Source organism: Hipposideros armiger, unplaced genomic scaffold, assembly GCF_001890085.2.
Source record: "Hipposideros armiger isolate ML-2016 unplaced genomic scaffold, ASM189008v1 scaffold_44, whole genome shotgun sequence".
NCBI classification, from domain to species: Eukaryota; Metazoa; Chordata; class Mammalia; order Chiroptera; family Hipposideridae; genus Hipposideros; species Hipposideros armiger.
In genome coordinates this window covers 4,398,167-4,413,701 of record NW_017731394.1, presented here as the reverse complement: position 1 = coordinate 4,413,701, position 15,535 = coordinate 4,398,167, and the positions used below count along the sequence as shown (strand labels likewise).

The window sequence follows — 15,535 nt, the reverse complement described above, 5'->3', positions numbered from 1 at the left end:
CTCTCAAGCTGCCAAGACACAAATGCACAACCCTGACCCGGAAAAACACGTGTCAAAAGCCCAAGATAAGGGACACAGTAGCAGTAAGTTGAAATTTTTTTTAAAGTCCAGTGTTAGGTACTCACAGAGGAAAAAATGTGAATAGAGTGTTAAGTTGCTGCAAGTTGACTTTCAGGGAAAAAAATCTTAGTAGGTAGTTGACTTCTGCAATTCATTCGATCCAAAAGTTATATTCTGGGCATTAATTATGTGCAAGGTGACAACGATGGGTAAGACCCAGTCCTGCCCTCACAGAATTCACAAACTAGGAGGTTAAGCCAGGTATGTAAACTACGGAAACAGAGCGCAACTATGGCGGGCGATACAAGAGAGGCACAAAGTTAGAGACCAGTAAAATCAAAGGCTTCACGCAGGAACGGGGCGTCTCAGCGGGGCTTCAACACACAGCTCCAGTTTCAACAGGTGAACATCCTGAGTTCTCCCATGAAGGGAAAGTTGCGTGAGCAAAGCCCTGGGGTGGGAAGCACCGAGCCTGTATTCCGGGAAAGTGGGAGTAACACTCAGTGACGTGTGGAAGGGGTGCTATTTGAAGGGTCTGAAGAAAACTTGTACTTGGGGGTCAGAGTCAGCTGTGCTCTAAGATGAAATGGATAGAACGGAGCAGCGTGGTTCAGACACTGGAGGTAGAGCGTACAGAGCTACTGGAGTACTTGCAGTGAGAAGTAAAGGGAGCCTCAGCAATGGTTTAAGATAAAAAGTGAGTTCTTTTTGTGTTTCCAAAACAGAAATGAAGACATTATCTCCAAGTGGTTATGGTCCCTCCTTCTAGATATCTCAGACTATTAACCCTATCTTTCCACTGTAATCTGTCCTATTCTTTTAGTTTAATTTAGCAACTTTTTTTTTCCTTAACAATCTCTGTGATGCTGGAAGTAGGTAATACAGCATGTTTGCAACCAGTCAATGAACTGCAGCTTGCTGCGAAGAGGCCACGCATATCAGCCCATAAGATAAGCTCCATCCCAACTGATTCAGTTAAGGCCACAGAAGGGAGGTGGCCCAGAGTGGCAGCAGATGCAGCATATTTGAGCACAGCTTCCCTTAGCTCCCAGAATCTCTAACAGAGTGACAGCTGCTGGTGACGCTGTCTAATACAAGCTAAGATCTTATTACATCCAAAAAGTGTGTTTCTTATTGTATCACAGTCCTAGCTACTTAAAACTTTCAAGTCTATGCACAAATGACTTCTTTTCTTAACAGGAAGTATTTACACCAAGCAGAACCCTCTTAGTTCTTGAGCCAGATCCAGAGTCCAAAGGCCTTATGCTCCTCCAGTGACGAGCTCAGGGTAAGGACCTAAGTATCCACGGACGGTACCTCTGCCACTCCATAGCTTTACTGAGGTGTAATTTACAAAACCCACGCATTTTAAGTGTACAAGTAAGTATACAAGGTCTGACAATTAAGTTCACCAACTTGTTGCAACGATGTTGCTAACCTTTTTTAATATCAGAGGGATTATTCATTATGAATTTGTACCAACTGGACAAACAGTTAACCAAGTTTACTACTTGGAAGTGCTAAAAAGGCTGCGTGAAAAAGTTAGATCACCTGAACTTTTCACCAACAATTCATGGCTCTTGCATGGCAACAATGCACCAGCTCTGTCTATGAGGGAGTTTTTAAGCCAGTAAATAAATAACTGTATTGGAACACCCTCCCTACTCATCAGATCTGGCCCCCGATGACTTCTTTCTTTACTTGAAGATAAAGGAAATATTGAAAGGAAGACATTTGTATGACATTCAGGACATCAAGAGTAATACAATGACAGCTCTGATGGCCATTCCAGAAAAAGAGTTCCACAATTGCTTTGAAGGGTGGACTAGGCGCTGGCATGGGTGCATAGCTTCCCAAGGGGAGTACTTCGAAGGTGACCATAGTGATATTCAGCAATGAGGTATGCAGCACTTTTCTAGGATAAGTTTGTGAACTTAATTGTCCAACCTCATATGATTTTTAGTAAATATACAAAGTTGTACAACTATCACAATTAAAATTTGAGATCATTCCCATCACCCCAAAAAGGCCCCTGGTGCTCATTTGCAGTCACTCCCCATTCCTACCTCCAGGCACAGGCAAAGCCACTAATTACTTTTTATAGCTACAGATGTAACTTTTCCAGGCATTCCATATAAATGGAACCATACCATATGTGGTCTTTTATGCCTGACATTCTTACTGAGCATAAGATCTTTGAGGTTCATCTATATTATAGCATAGACTAGTGTTTCACTTTTTTGTCAAGAACTATTCCATGATATGGCTAGGCCACATTTTGTTTTTCCATTCAGGGAATGGATATTTGGGTTGTTTCCACATTCTGTACCCCCTTGATTCTAATATTCCACACAGTGCCATAACATTATGAAATCAAAACAAAGGACAACTAGAGTTCCAGCTTCCTTCCACACCCAAACAAAGGGAGAAATGCATATGTGAATTGAAGCCACATCTCTCTGATCATCTTATCTCCTCAGTACAGTCACAGCCTTAGAATCCAGCCACTCTCTACACGATCCTGTTTTCTTCAAATTTATCTGAAACCATCTAAAATTACCTTCCTTAATTGTTCCTTGGCCATCTCTTCACACTAACTATAAGCCTAAGGAGAACACGGACCTCTTTGTCAGGAATTTACTCACAGTTCCTGAAAGGGAGAATGTTTGTTCTCCACTCCAGAGGACATGGAACAATTAAGACAGGAAGGTGGACTGATACTCAACCCTTCAACTCGTGAGCTCGCTGTGTGCTTAACACCATGCTGGGCTAGGAGACTAGAAGAGGAGTTAAGAAAGTTGTGAGGCATGACCTCTGCCTATGAGAAACATAATCTAGTTCCTTAAAACTTTTAGTCACTCAAAAGCATAACGTGTGACATGTCTTTCAGCTAGCATTTCCATGCCTAAGAATTTATCCAAAAGAAATACTTAAGTATGTGGGCAAAGATTTCACTACAAAGCCAAAAGTGTCTAATCTATTCCTTTGAAATTGTTCACTTAATAAAAGGCTTAAATGTTCACTTATCTTTGAACTAGCATCTGTACCCAGAGGCCATAAATAAGAAGGGTACAAAGATGTAGCTACTAGAATGAATGAATGAATGAATGAATGAATGAACAAACGAACAGATAAATAATGCCAAATACATTCCAAGGACCTACAAGGTTCTCCATGCCTGGTCGGCCCCCATGTCCACACCCTCTGACCTCAGCTCTCCCTCTTCTCGCCCTTGCTCACGCCACTCTGGTCACACTTGCCTCCTCACTCGCTATTCCTCAACTGGGCTGCTGCTGTCAGCAGGGCTCTGCACTGATTGTTCCTTTGGCCTCAAAAGCTTTTCCCTGGAGTATCGCAGGCTTAACTCCCTCACTTCCTCCCAATCCTCATTCAAATTTTACCTTCTCAAGGCCACCTAGATCACTCTACATAAAATTACAACCCTACACACCGGCTATCAGCACTCAAGATTCCCCATACTCTGCTCTGTAGGTTTTTCTTTCTCAGAGCAATTACCAACTTCCAACAAAGATACCCCTCTTATTTATTATGTTTATTGTTCGTTCTCTGTCTCCCCTTCTAGGATGCAAATTCCCTGGAGGTAATGATCTTTGTCTCTTTTGTTCGCGTATGTGAGCTGGACTTGGCACATAGTAGGTGCTCAATAAACATTTATTGAATGAATGAGGATGTGCGATATAGCATCGTTTATAGTAGCCAAAAACTAGAAATAAGTGTCCAACAAAAAGAAGATGGTTAAAAAAATTATGGTATATCCACACAATACAATGCTGTCCTTAAAAATAATGTTAGATAACCACATTTATTGAAATGGGAAGATGTTCATAATATGTTATATGAAAAACCAAGTTACAAAGAGTATGCATAGTATAATCCCACTTTTATAAAATAATTATAATAAATATGCTGCATATATAAATGAATGAAACTTTAGGTTGAGCCCTTACTGTAATTCAGGCTCTGCAAAGTAAAATTATTCCTGTAACCCATCACACTTTTTTCACTGTCAAAGTGCCTTTTAAATAACATAAAATGGTGACATTAAATGAAAAGTTATATAAGTAAAATAATTGTTGTTACCCTTTGGATGGAAAGTGTGGAGAATTTCATGAGAGCTGTGGCTCTTCCTAGAAAAATGCAATATATGCAAAAGCACAGAATTTTGAGGAATTCATACGTCTTCCCCATACACCTCCTTGATCTCATTTAGGGTATATTTCCCAAAGCTGGTCTGAGAGTCAAGATTCCTGGGCTACACACTAGAACTAAAAAAATCAGAATTTGGGGCTTGATCCCCAGGATCTGCATTTTAATAAGCATCTCCCAGGTGATCTTTACATATACTAAAGGTAAGGGTCCCAAGTAAAGATTCCATGGGGTAAAATCTAAAAATTGAGAATAAAAAAATTTTTTTAAAAATTATCTGATACCTTATCTCTGCCAAAGCATACAAATACTTGTGCCTGAAGGTCATGTCGACATACTATTTCGTCCATCCACCAGAGGCCAGTGTAGGATTATTCCCTGAACTGCATCATCTCACACTATACAATATACGCTAGATGTAGACACTATCGCTGGTTTTAACTACTTCAAGGACCATGGTGGGGACAACTAACATTGTAGATAGTATTTTACATTTTTATGTTGTAGAGTCAAGATTTCTTTAATACTTAACCTTGATGTCCCTCTTTTAAACCATAAATAGTCCCCATAATCATAAAACTTTACACTTGAGTAAATCTTTAAAACTTACCAAGCACCTTCATGTATATTTCATCTGATCCTCTCCACAACCGTATGAGACATATACGGAGCGGGCAGAATTATCCCTGATTTACTGATTCAGAGAGAGTCATTGGCAAGCCTGCGGTCTCAGAATTAATAAATGCCTGAACTTCTTCTGAATCCTCAGCTAGAATAGAACCCTTTTCATTACCCTGGCCCTCCCCACAGCAAAATGAGAACTATAAGGGCAATATACGAACTTCTTCATAAAACAAAGTTCCATCAACCGAAAAAATGTCCCTTCACCTGGAAATCATGACCTTCCATCAGCCTGCACAAAGATGCATGACTTGACACAACCTCTTTCACTCACACAGGTTAAAGAAAGTCAGAGGGAATATAACTGTTCCATCTCCTTTACAAATAAAGGCTCCTTAGGTGTTTTCAAACCTTATGAGGTAGAATAACCTCTTCCTCACAGAACTGTAATCATCCAGGACTCATGCATTGGCATATGGCATTAGGGCAATGCAAGAGCAGACATAAATTAAATGGTACATGTCTTTCGCATTCCCTCATTTTTTTCAGGGCACTTCAGAACATCGCTGGGTGGCAGAGGGGAGGGGGAAACTTGAAATAAAATAAATAAAAAAAGAAAAATCAATTGAAAAAAATCCACTGTTCTAATCATTCTTATTGCTCTTTTCTTAACTCATAATTAGTCTTTATTCAATCTAAAACTGAGACCCCCCCCAAACCAAAGGCAATATTCTGGATATCGTTTTATCAGCACTATATAAAGAGTAGTGAGTAATGCCTTACCAATCAACCTCTGACTATACAGTCTATAAATATAGGTTGCTATTGTGCCTTCACACATCTAGAACATTTGGAACACAGCACATAGAAACAAATAAGAATGACCTATCAGAGTGGGGACTCCGTCTCCTTCATCTGGTATTCCCAGAGTCTAGCTCAATGCAGCAACACAGTCAACGCTGAAATGATATCAACATTAGCAAGAAGAACGGGATTGACACTGTAATTAGGAACTAAACGAAATACCCAAAAGTGAGATGACTGGCTACACATCAAACAAAACATAATTTACAGAGAAGTGGGGGAAAGAAAATATGGCACTTGATTCACTATCCCTTTTTTCTAATCAGCAATTCATACACTATAAAAGCTAATATTATACAAAGGCAGGCTAGATCCCGAAAACACATGAAAATGGTTTAATGATTCCTGCCTGCACTAACAGAGCAATAGGCTGCAAGAAGCGTGAGCTAACCGGTGTCACTTAAATCTATCTCATCTGGAACGACTTCCAGTAGGGAGAAAAAAAGTACACTAAAAATCTCACGCTAGACAGGCTGCGGTTTGATTTTCACATAAGGAAGATATGAGTTTGGTCAAGATAAAGTTTCCTGTTTGCATCCTGTGAGGTTAGCTGACCATGTCAAAGAAAATATTATTGTTTTATGGCTGAAAGAACATTTTGCTAAAATCAACCACATTTGAATACGGGCCCAGTCAGTTGAATCAGAGGACCCAGTTTTATGACCACCTCAGTTTCAAGTAATTTACTCTTTTCCATCAAGTATAACAATACATTTAACAACGAGTCAAAATAATATCACAAGTCAAAGAGAAATGCATACAAAACAAATGTGCACACACTATATTGTTTAAATGGGCTACTGAAAGGTTGATAGTGACCATCTTAAAAGTTTATTTGGCTACTATCAAGTTCTCTGCTTGTGTTTTGTAAAGTTCAAAATTCCATTTGCCTAAGAAAGTTCACCTCTCTAATTTATATGTACACATAAAATATACTGTATAAAAAGATAGAGAATCAAAGAAAATTATTCTTCTATTTGTACATAAACCAAATTCTAAAACTTCCCATAACACCCTACTTCACTAAGAAAACATACTAGAAAAGGTATTTATTGTGACAAAAGACTATGCACTAAAAACATGGCCAGAAATAAATTTAATGATTATAATTCAAAATGTTGTAAATACTTAAATACATTTTCTTTCCTGATTCAATTACACCTAACTACAGCAGATACAGAAAACAAATGATTATCTATGGACCAAATATTCATGTGTAGAATAAATATGAATTTTAACTGCAGCTGAAGATTTATGCTAATACATCTAAAACAAAATGGCTCCATCAGCTCAAAATCCATCATAATTTGAGGAAGGAAATTTCCTTCTGCAACTGAACCAGCATTTTTCTGTTTCATAATTTGTCAATTTGTTCCCTAAGTGTAGTGATTTAGTGATGACAAAAGGAATACAGAAACAAATGAAAATTGCTTAATTACAGTTTGCAGATGTTCCCCTAAAGAGAAAGAACAGGTTAATGCTGCTGATGCTGTGCCTTCCACAAGACTGTGCGATAAATTATATAGTTCACTTCATTCAATACTGTTTTTCTCCTTCAGTATTCTATGTGATACTTGATGTTATGTTGTGATAAAGAATTCACATCCAAATAACTACTGAATTTATAATCAATATGAAACCATGAGCTTTTTTTCTTTTCCTTTTCTTCTTCGCAGCAATACCAAAAAGAAAAAAGAAAAAAAAAAGAAATCATCAATAAAAAGCTTTAAAATAACACCATTTCCTTATTCTCTCCCTTAGGACACCAGATTAATTAGGGGAGTTTTTTAATTTCCTAGTTGCTTTTACTAGCAAGTTCTCATATCATGCTTTCTACAAATTTCTCTTGAGGTTCACATCCCCATGGTCTATGTCTTAAGTTAAAGTATGTTTACTATGATTTGTGGTGTTATGTTCAGCTATGCGCTTTACTGTTAAACTCACATTTGCAAGAGTGCTTCCAGAGTTGCCCTTTTTTTCTTAATGTGGCTAACGAAAAAAGGAAACAGAAAGACACTGCAAATGGCCTGTGAACTAAAAACACCACTCGATATTCAGTAGGGAATTAAATGACTGATAACAACAGTGCAGAAAATGTGGCTTGAGTGCCACCTGGAAGCGTGAAGCTGGTCAGTTCGTTTCCAACTTCCTCTGGCAGACAATCTGCCAGTAGCAAGGGTATCAAAACAATGTTAAGCCCGCTGGACTCTGTCTAATGCTCTGCAGAAAACAACTGCAGAAGACTACACAGCAAAGATTATTTTTTGTTGTTGTGTTTTCTTTTATAAGAGAAAGCTGTTTTTCTGCTCTACTGAAATTCTTTCCTGCTCTGAAATTGGTAAGAGGGCCAGCTGTTTTCTATATTTTTCTCTGTGGTATTTTTCTCTTGCAGATTTTTAGATGCATTCTTCAGACTGGGAAAAGACTCTTTGTACCCCATGGAAGCTTAAAGATGCATTGCTGATGTTCAAATTCAAAATAGCTTTGGGAACCAAAATGATATGTCAGCTTCGGAAACGTGTTGTTTTATGTGCTGTCACCAGTTTCATTTTTAATTACATTTTTTAGAAGTTGTCAAGTATGAGTAGTGATATTCCTTTGGCTGAACTGACAACTCAAAATTTATCAGTCCAGAAGTGTAAACCAAATCCCAGCCCAAGAGTCTAAGCTCTTGACAGAACACACGCTCAATAAGGAAAAAAATAAGACTCCTGTAATGAATACTGTGTAACTTTGAACAAGTCCCTCGGCCTCTGTGGGCCTCTGTATCTCCCAGACTGGTCTTGGACTCTTGCTTCTCCCTAATCCTGTCAGTCACCTGTTACCAAGTGCTGTCATTCCTTCACTTGCAGCGCCTCCCCCGCCCTTTTTGCTTTCCATTTTCTCCTCCACTACCCTTGTCCATAGCACCACATACGGATTTCTGCTCGGCTTCCTAGCTTGTCTCCCTAACTCCAGTTGTTTCTCTACTTCTTTACCTCTGCCTTTCAAAAATCACTTGTGGGGGGGGGAGGGTGTGTGTGTGTGTGTGTGTGTGTGTGTGTGTGTGTGTGTGTGTGTGTGTTTAAATTCTACTATGGCTCCCAGTCTGCTAGTATATCAAATTCAAACCTGGGGCATCATGGCATAGTCTTCTTGGCAGGTTCTTCTTCCTGTGTTTATCCATTAAATGTGACTGTTCTCTTTCGGTCTGAGGCCCTCCTGTCTGTCTTTGACCTCTATACTCTTATTTTCTTTTTATCTCATTTATTCAACAAATATTTATTGAACATCTATTTCTCCTGAACATTCAGACGCACAATGTTCTATTTAAGGGAGAATTTAGTTCAAATGCTAACAAGTATGAAGGGAGAAAGGGAAGTTGACAGGAATTTTTTGTTGAAGATATGTGGAAAGAACAATAAAATGCTAAAAGCACAAAGTATTACAAGTGAAATGAGAACAGTATAAAGAAAACTATTAGGTTGGTGCAAAAGTAATTGTGGTTTTTGCATTGTTGAAATTTGCCTTTGACATTGGAATACATTGTTAAATAAATGTGGTTATGTTATATATCATTTTAATGCACATTTCCTGCTTTATGTTGTTTTCTAATGATTTATTACTTGCTGTTTATTTTATATGTATTTTAGACTACGGAAATGATTTTAGACAAACAGCAAATTTGAGCAATTTTCTTATTCTAATTCAAAATGGGTCGCAAAGCAGCGGAGACAACTTGCAACACATCTGCGCATTTGTTCCAGGAACTGCTAATGAACATACAGTGCAATGGTGGTTCAAGAAGTTTCACAAAGGAGACGACAGCCTTGAAGATGAGGAGCGTAGTGGCCGGCCATCGGAAGTTGGCAACAGCCAATTGAGAGCAATCATCGAAGTTGATCCTCTTACAACAACACAAGAAGTTGCCAAAGAACTCAACGTTGACCATTCTACGGTTGTTTGGCATTTGAAGCAAATTGGGAAGGTGAAAAAGCTCGATAAGTGGGTGCCTCATGAGCTGACTGCAAATCAAAAAAATCGTCGTTTTGTAGTGTCATCTTCTCTTATTCTACGCAATAATAAGGGACCATTTCTTGATCAGGTTGTGATGTGCGACGAAAAGTGGATTTTATATGACAACTGGTGATGACCAGCTCAGTGGTTGGACCGAGAAGAAGCTCCAAAGCACTTCCCAAAGCCAAACTTGCACCAAAAAAAGGTCATGGTCACTGTTTGGTGGTCTGCTGCTGGTCTGATCCACTACAGCTTTCTGAATCCCAGCGAAGCCATTACATCTGAGAAGTATGCTCAGGAAATCAATGAGATACTGCAACAAAAACTGCAACACCTGCAGCTGGCATTGGTCAACAGAAAGGGCCCAATTCTTCTCCACCACAATGCCCAACTGCACGTGGCACAACCAATGCTTCAAAAGTTGAACAAATTGGGCTACAAAGTTTTGCCTCATCCATCATATTCACCTGACCTCTCGCCAACTGACTACCACTTCTTCAAGCATCTAGACAACTTTTTGCAGGGAAAACACTTCCACAACCAGCAGGATGCAGAAAATGCTTTCCAAGAGTGTGTTGAATCCCAAAGGATGGATGCTACAGGAATAAACAAACTTTTTTCTCATTGGAAAAAATGCATTGATTGTAATGGTTCCTATTTTGATTAATAAAAATGTGTTTGAGCCCAGTTATAATGATTTAAAATTCACAGTCCAAAACCGCAATTACTTTTGCACCAACCTAATAGAAATAAAATGACACATCAAAATCAGAAACAAAATCTTTGATTTAGATATAAGAAAACAGGTTAAAGTAGATAAACACGGCAGTGAATAAAAAGCTGTTTTAAGTAGTAATATAGAAACTGATAGCATCACCTGGGAAAGGTAGATCCTAAATATTTTAAGAATGAAATGAGAGAATGAAAAACAAAGACTTATTTAAGAATTAATCATAAAGTCACAGTAGATTTATTTCAATTTCCAAACTATTTTAAACTGAATAGTTGGTAAAATGGGCAGCTTTAATGGAAATTAATCATTTAGCCTGAAGCACACCATGAGAACAATAATGGTATGAGAGAGAGAGAGAGAGAGATTGCGAATTGGATATAACTACTGAAAATCCCCAAGGTCAGTATATGTGACAAAAAGGAATTGAAAAGATTGAATGTCAACTTCTAGGTCACTGGCTTCTTACATATATAATTTCCATAACATGTGTGATGGCAATATGAGTAGTAACTTCCACTCTAAAAGGTGGGAGCAAATGCTTCCCAAATCAGATTGTGTGGTAATCTCGGTGTGGAAGGAAATGAAAAGAACCTGACTTTTTCTTTCAGCAGTTTAGAAATAACTGGAAACCTTAATAAAAGTAAGGCTCTATCTCCATCGTGAAAAGCTATGATTTAAACCTATTATTAAAATTTATTTTATATAAATATATATACCAGTACCAAAACAAATGGAACCGTGATCCAAAAGGACCATCACCAGTAGAAGCAGTGGTTCTCAACCTTCCTAATCCGCGACCCCTTAATACAGTTCCTCATGTTGTAGTGACCCCCAACCATAAAATTATTTTCATTGCTACTCTATAACTGTAATTTTGCTACTGTTATGAATCATAATGTAAATATCTTTTTGTTTTCCAATGGTCTTAGGCGACCCCTGTGAAAGGGTCGTTCGTTCGACCCCCAAAGGGGTCGCGCCCCACAGGTTGAGAACTGCTGAGTGGAAGCATTTTAACATCTTTCAAATTCAGCTCTTACCTATGAAACCTTCCTGCACGCCATTTAATGTTTCAGGACTCAAGGTAAGTTTTGGATCAGTGGTTATCCCAGACTCACCTCTAGCATCCTCTCCAATGAGTAGACTTTAGTGATCTTCCCTCAAGTATGAGCTTAATGGCCTTCCTATGAGCTCTCGCAGAACTCTGTGCTGCTCTCCACTATGATACTTATCATGTACGTTAGTGTAATTTCTTGTTTGCTTATTTCTCTCTCACACTGCACTATGAGTGCTTGAGAACACAAATTATGTCTTATTTATTTTTGGATTCTCAGTACCTAAGAATAATACCTAGATCATAACTAGACACTCAGAGAGTGAATGAATGAATGAATAAATAAATAGATAGATAAATAAATGCACTAAGAGAAACTCAAATATAAGTTTTCGCATCTGGGTTTTTATGACCTAAAAAAAAAAAAATACGACAGACAAGAAGGGAGAAGCATTTTTCCCTTTAGATGGATATAAAGGCCTATAAATTAATCACATTCACCAAGAAACTTAGATACCAACAACTGAAGCTTAGCCTCTTATCTTTATCCACAATAATGTCAATAATATAATAATGTCTTCACCAGTAATGAGTAAAACCAAAATCTGTGTGCTGATTTTCTAATACAAATGTTATTCTCTTGAACCAAAGACACTATTGAGAATTCAATTATAATTGTCTGTTTAAAACTAATAATTAATGTGTCTCTTTAAAGATTTTGATAGAACATGGTATTGATTATCAGTATGTACCATGGTTTAAAAAACCAATGCTGCTTTAAAAAAAAATTTTTTTTAATGCAAAACCTGATCAACATAAATGTACTGTAATGAGAATTATGCTACCATTTTAACAGTTTCCAACTGTTTTCCAAGAATCTGAAGTAATAATGTGAATTTCTTTCAATAAAGCTATAGTTTAATTTTGTCCAGGGAAATATTTTTAATAGAATTACTGACCCTTTTAACACTCTTGGAAAGTAAAATGAATCCCATAAGCATCCTGGTGTATAACTATTATAAAATTAAATAGAACAGCCAATCAGTGGGAATGCTAATGGACTTGAGAAACCAAACTTACTGAAGAAATGTACATAAGTGTGCATAGTGGTAACCACTTTAACGGAGAAAAGATTCCACTACTTATCAGCAAAATGACCAAACACACTAAGACAAATGAAGGCCTGGAAAGAAGGGGAAAAACTGAAGAAATAGCTTTCATGTTTTTCTTAAAACAGAGCAAAACACATTCACTTTGATCAATTCTGCTATCACTCAACTCTTAGGCCCTGTCCCTAAGTCCTGTTTGGTTTTTCAGAAGGTATTTAAATATTTTAGGGGAAAAAAGGACACTTACTAATTTAAGACACATTTTTGCACTCAAAACTCTTTGTGCTTTAAGAGGAATTTTTTCAGGTCATTAGTTTATAATGTGAACTGGCGCCTTGGGATATTTTGAAAGGAAAAACACTAGTATGCTTGGAGATGCAGTTTATGTGATTTGCATCATCATTTATTTCAGCTCAATTTGGGGCCCAAAACTGAACTCAAAATGAAATTACCACATGTGCAACAGTTTCTGTCTCAGCATGCAATGATCACACAGAAATCTGAAAACAAAATCAACCTCTTATCCCCAAAACAAAAACATCATAACCTCCTTAATATCCAAGTCCTTGCAAGTTCTTACTCTTCCATTAGTACAAAAATAAAGTTGGCTTTATAAATAATTTCCAAAATAATTTGGATCAAACACCATTGGCAAACCAAAATGCATTAATTCTGCAGGTTTTACCTTGTTTCTACACCCCACTCCAACCATTCATGCTGCCATGTTTGGTTGGGTCCAGGGAATATAGAACTAAATCACTAGGCGCAAAGAAAGCAACTGTCTTCCTAAACTCAAGTTCATGGAGCAAGGTGATTTGGCCATTATCAAGATTAATTTGCTCCAAATATTATGTCAAAATAGATCATTCCCAGTCCTAAAGTTAACTAGAGATTGCCTAAATTCTCTATTACGTTTAGTATAAACAAAACCACAGTCCACAGTTGTTAAATATAAACAAAACAGACATTGATGTTTCAACTATTTTGCATAACAAAAGAAACAGGTTAGAATCATTTTTCCTTCTCTTCATTATAACTACCTTTCTTTTACATTTGTTAAGGAGACCTGAATCCTGAAGTCAAGTACCTTGAGAGTGTTACGACCTCGGAAATTACAAAACGCCCTGTTCCCAATCTTGGGTACACTTTAGAATCATCAGAGGAACTTTTACAAACTACTGATTCTTAGGGCTCCGCTAAGATTTAGAGTCGGCCCTGGTATTAATCAACTCTAAAAGTTCCTCAGGTGAGTCCAACGTGCAGCTAAGTGAAGAACCAATAGTTCCACAAATATGGATCAATGACCCAGACAGGACCAAGGTTGAGATCAAGCCAACAGCAGTGTGAAGCAGAGCTTAAAACATAGATTACAAACTCGAGTGCCTACAGGAACCACTTAAATGAATGAAGCAGGCAATGTATACACACATTTTTAGACTGTGTGAGTGTCAGGGAGTGTGACAAATAAGGGAGCTGCCAGAGTGAAGGCTCCTGAGCTCTAGCTGATATTGCCATAAGGGAAACAACAGGTAACAGATCTTCTCAATCAGAAAAAAACACAGATCACAATTTTTCTGTAAAATTTCCAAACTTTTCAATGTTGGCTCAATTAAAACAACAATACTGTATGAAGCAAACAAAACACATAATGAAACACACAACATGTGTTTGGCCTTTAGGTTTCAGTTTATCACTTCTGGTCTAACGGGTTGTTTCCACTCTGCAGAAACCACAGTATTATCACCATCATTGCAACAATAATAACACCTAGCTTTCATTAAGTGCTTACATGTTAGCCATTATGCTAAGAGTTCTACATGATTGTCTCAATTAACCTTCACCAACCTTTGAGGTCCTATTATTATTCCCCCTTTACTCAATAACCACCCCACCACACCCCCAAGGTCGCACAACCAGAAAGTGGTGATGCCAGGTTCCAAATGTGTGCAGTGCAACTCCATAACCTATACCATGCTGTATTTCTTAAAAATTTTTTTAAATACACTCTTTAAAACCTCCATTGTTTGCACTTGCATTTCTTCAAAAATGAAATGAAGAGATTATACTAACTGATTTCTCAGCTCCTTTTTTAGTTCTCAAAGTCAATGGCTCTGAGTCCATAATACAACTCTTGGTTGTATAAAAACATTGGTATTTACATGTATCAGTCACGAATGCCCTGATAAGAATTACCTGATCAAAGGAATGGAATGAATGAATGCTCACTAAATAGTCTTTCTGAAAAAGCAGCAAAGACATAAAACCATAATAAAATTATTTCTCTCTACTGCTATAGAAAGTTGATGTCCCCCATTTTACCTTTTGAAAGGTGAGTAAAAGTGCTCAGAAATTCTTCATATGTTTGCTCATGACAATTAACAAATCTATCCAAGACTTCTTCAATCATTCGATCTTCATCCATCATCTCCAGTTCTGGCATTCCTATTCACAAGGCCACTTTATCTATGAAACAAAGAAAAACATGAGCTAGAGAGTGGTGCAGGACCAGCCTCTCTGAAAATACTCTAGATGGGTAAAAGAACAGATCAAGATGATTACTAGAGTAATAAGCCGTAGTTCAAGACGCCAGAGTTTATGAATATCTTGGCTTCTGAGTTGTTATTTTTGCTTCAGTTTCCTCATTTCCATCTTCTTAATTCACATTCTTTTCATCCCAAATGTCTAACAGCTCAGAGAGTAGCATAGAGCTGGCAGTCAATCAATATCAAGCTAAAATTAGACCGTACCTGACTTATGAGGGTTCAAATTAGGTTTTTTTTTTTACTTTACCGATGGTGTGAAAGCAACATGCATTCAGTAGAACTTCAAGTTTTGAATGTTGATCTTTTCCCAGGCTAGCAATATGCAGTATGGTACTCTCTCATGATGCTAGGCAGCGACAGGGAGCCACAGCTCCCGGTCAGCCACTCGATC

General features: G+C 37.8%; 1 protein-coding gene across 1 annotated transcript in view; it reads right to left on the bottom strand.

Annotated features, from left to right (window-relative positions):
- IFTAP (intraflagellar transport associated protein) overlaps window positions 1–15,535 on the bottom strand; it is a 63,666-nt gene that overhangs the window by 31,002 nt on the left and 17,129 nt on the right. The window contains 1 exon segment of the mRNA XM_019639436.1: window positions 14,921–15,064. Coding sequence (XP_019494981.1) covers window positions 14,921–15,041 — 121 coding nt within the window. The 5' untranslated portion in view covers window positions 15,042–15,064.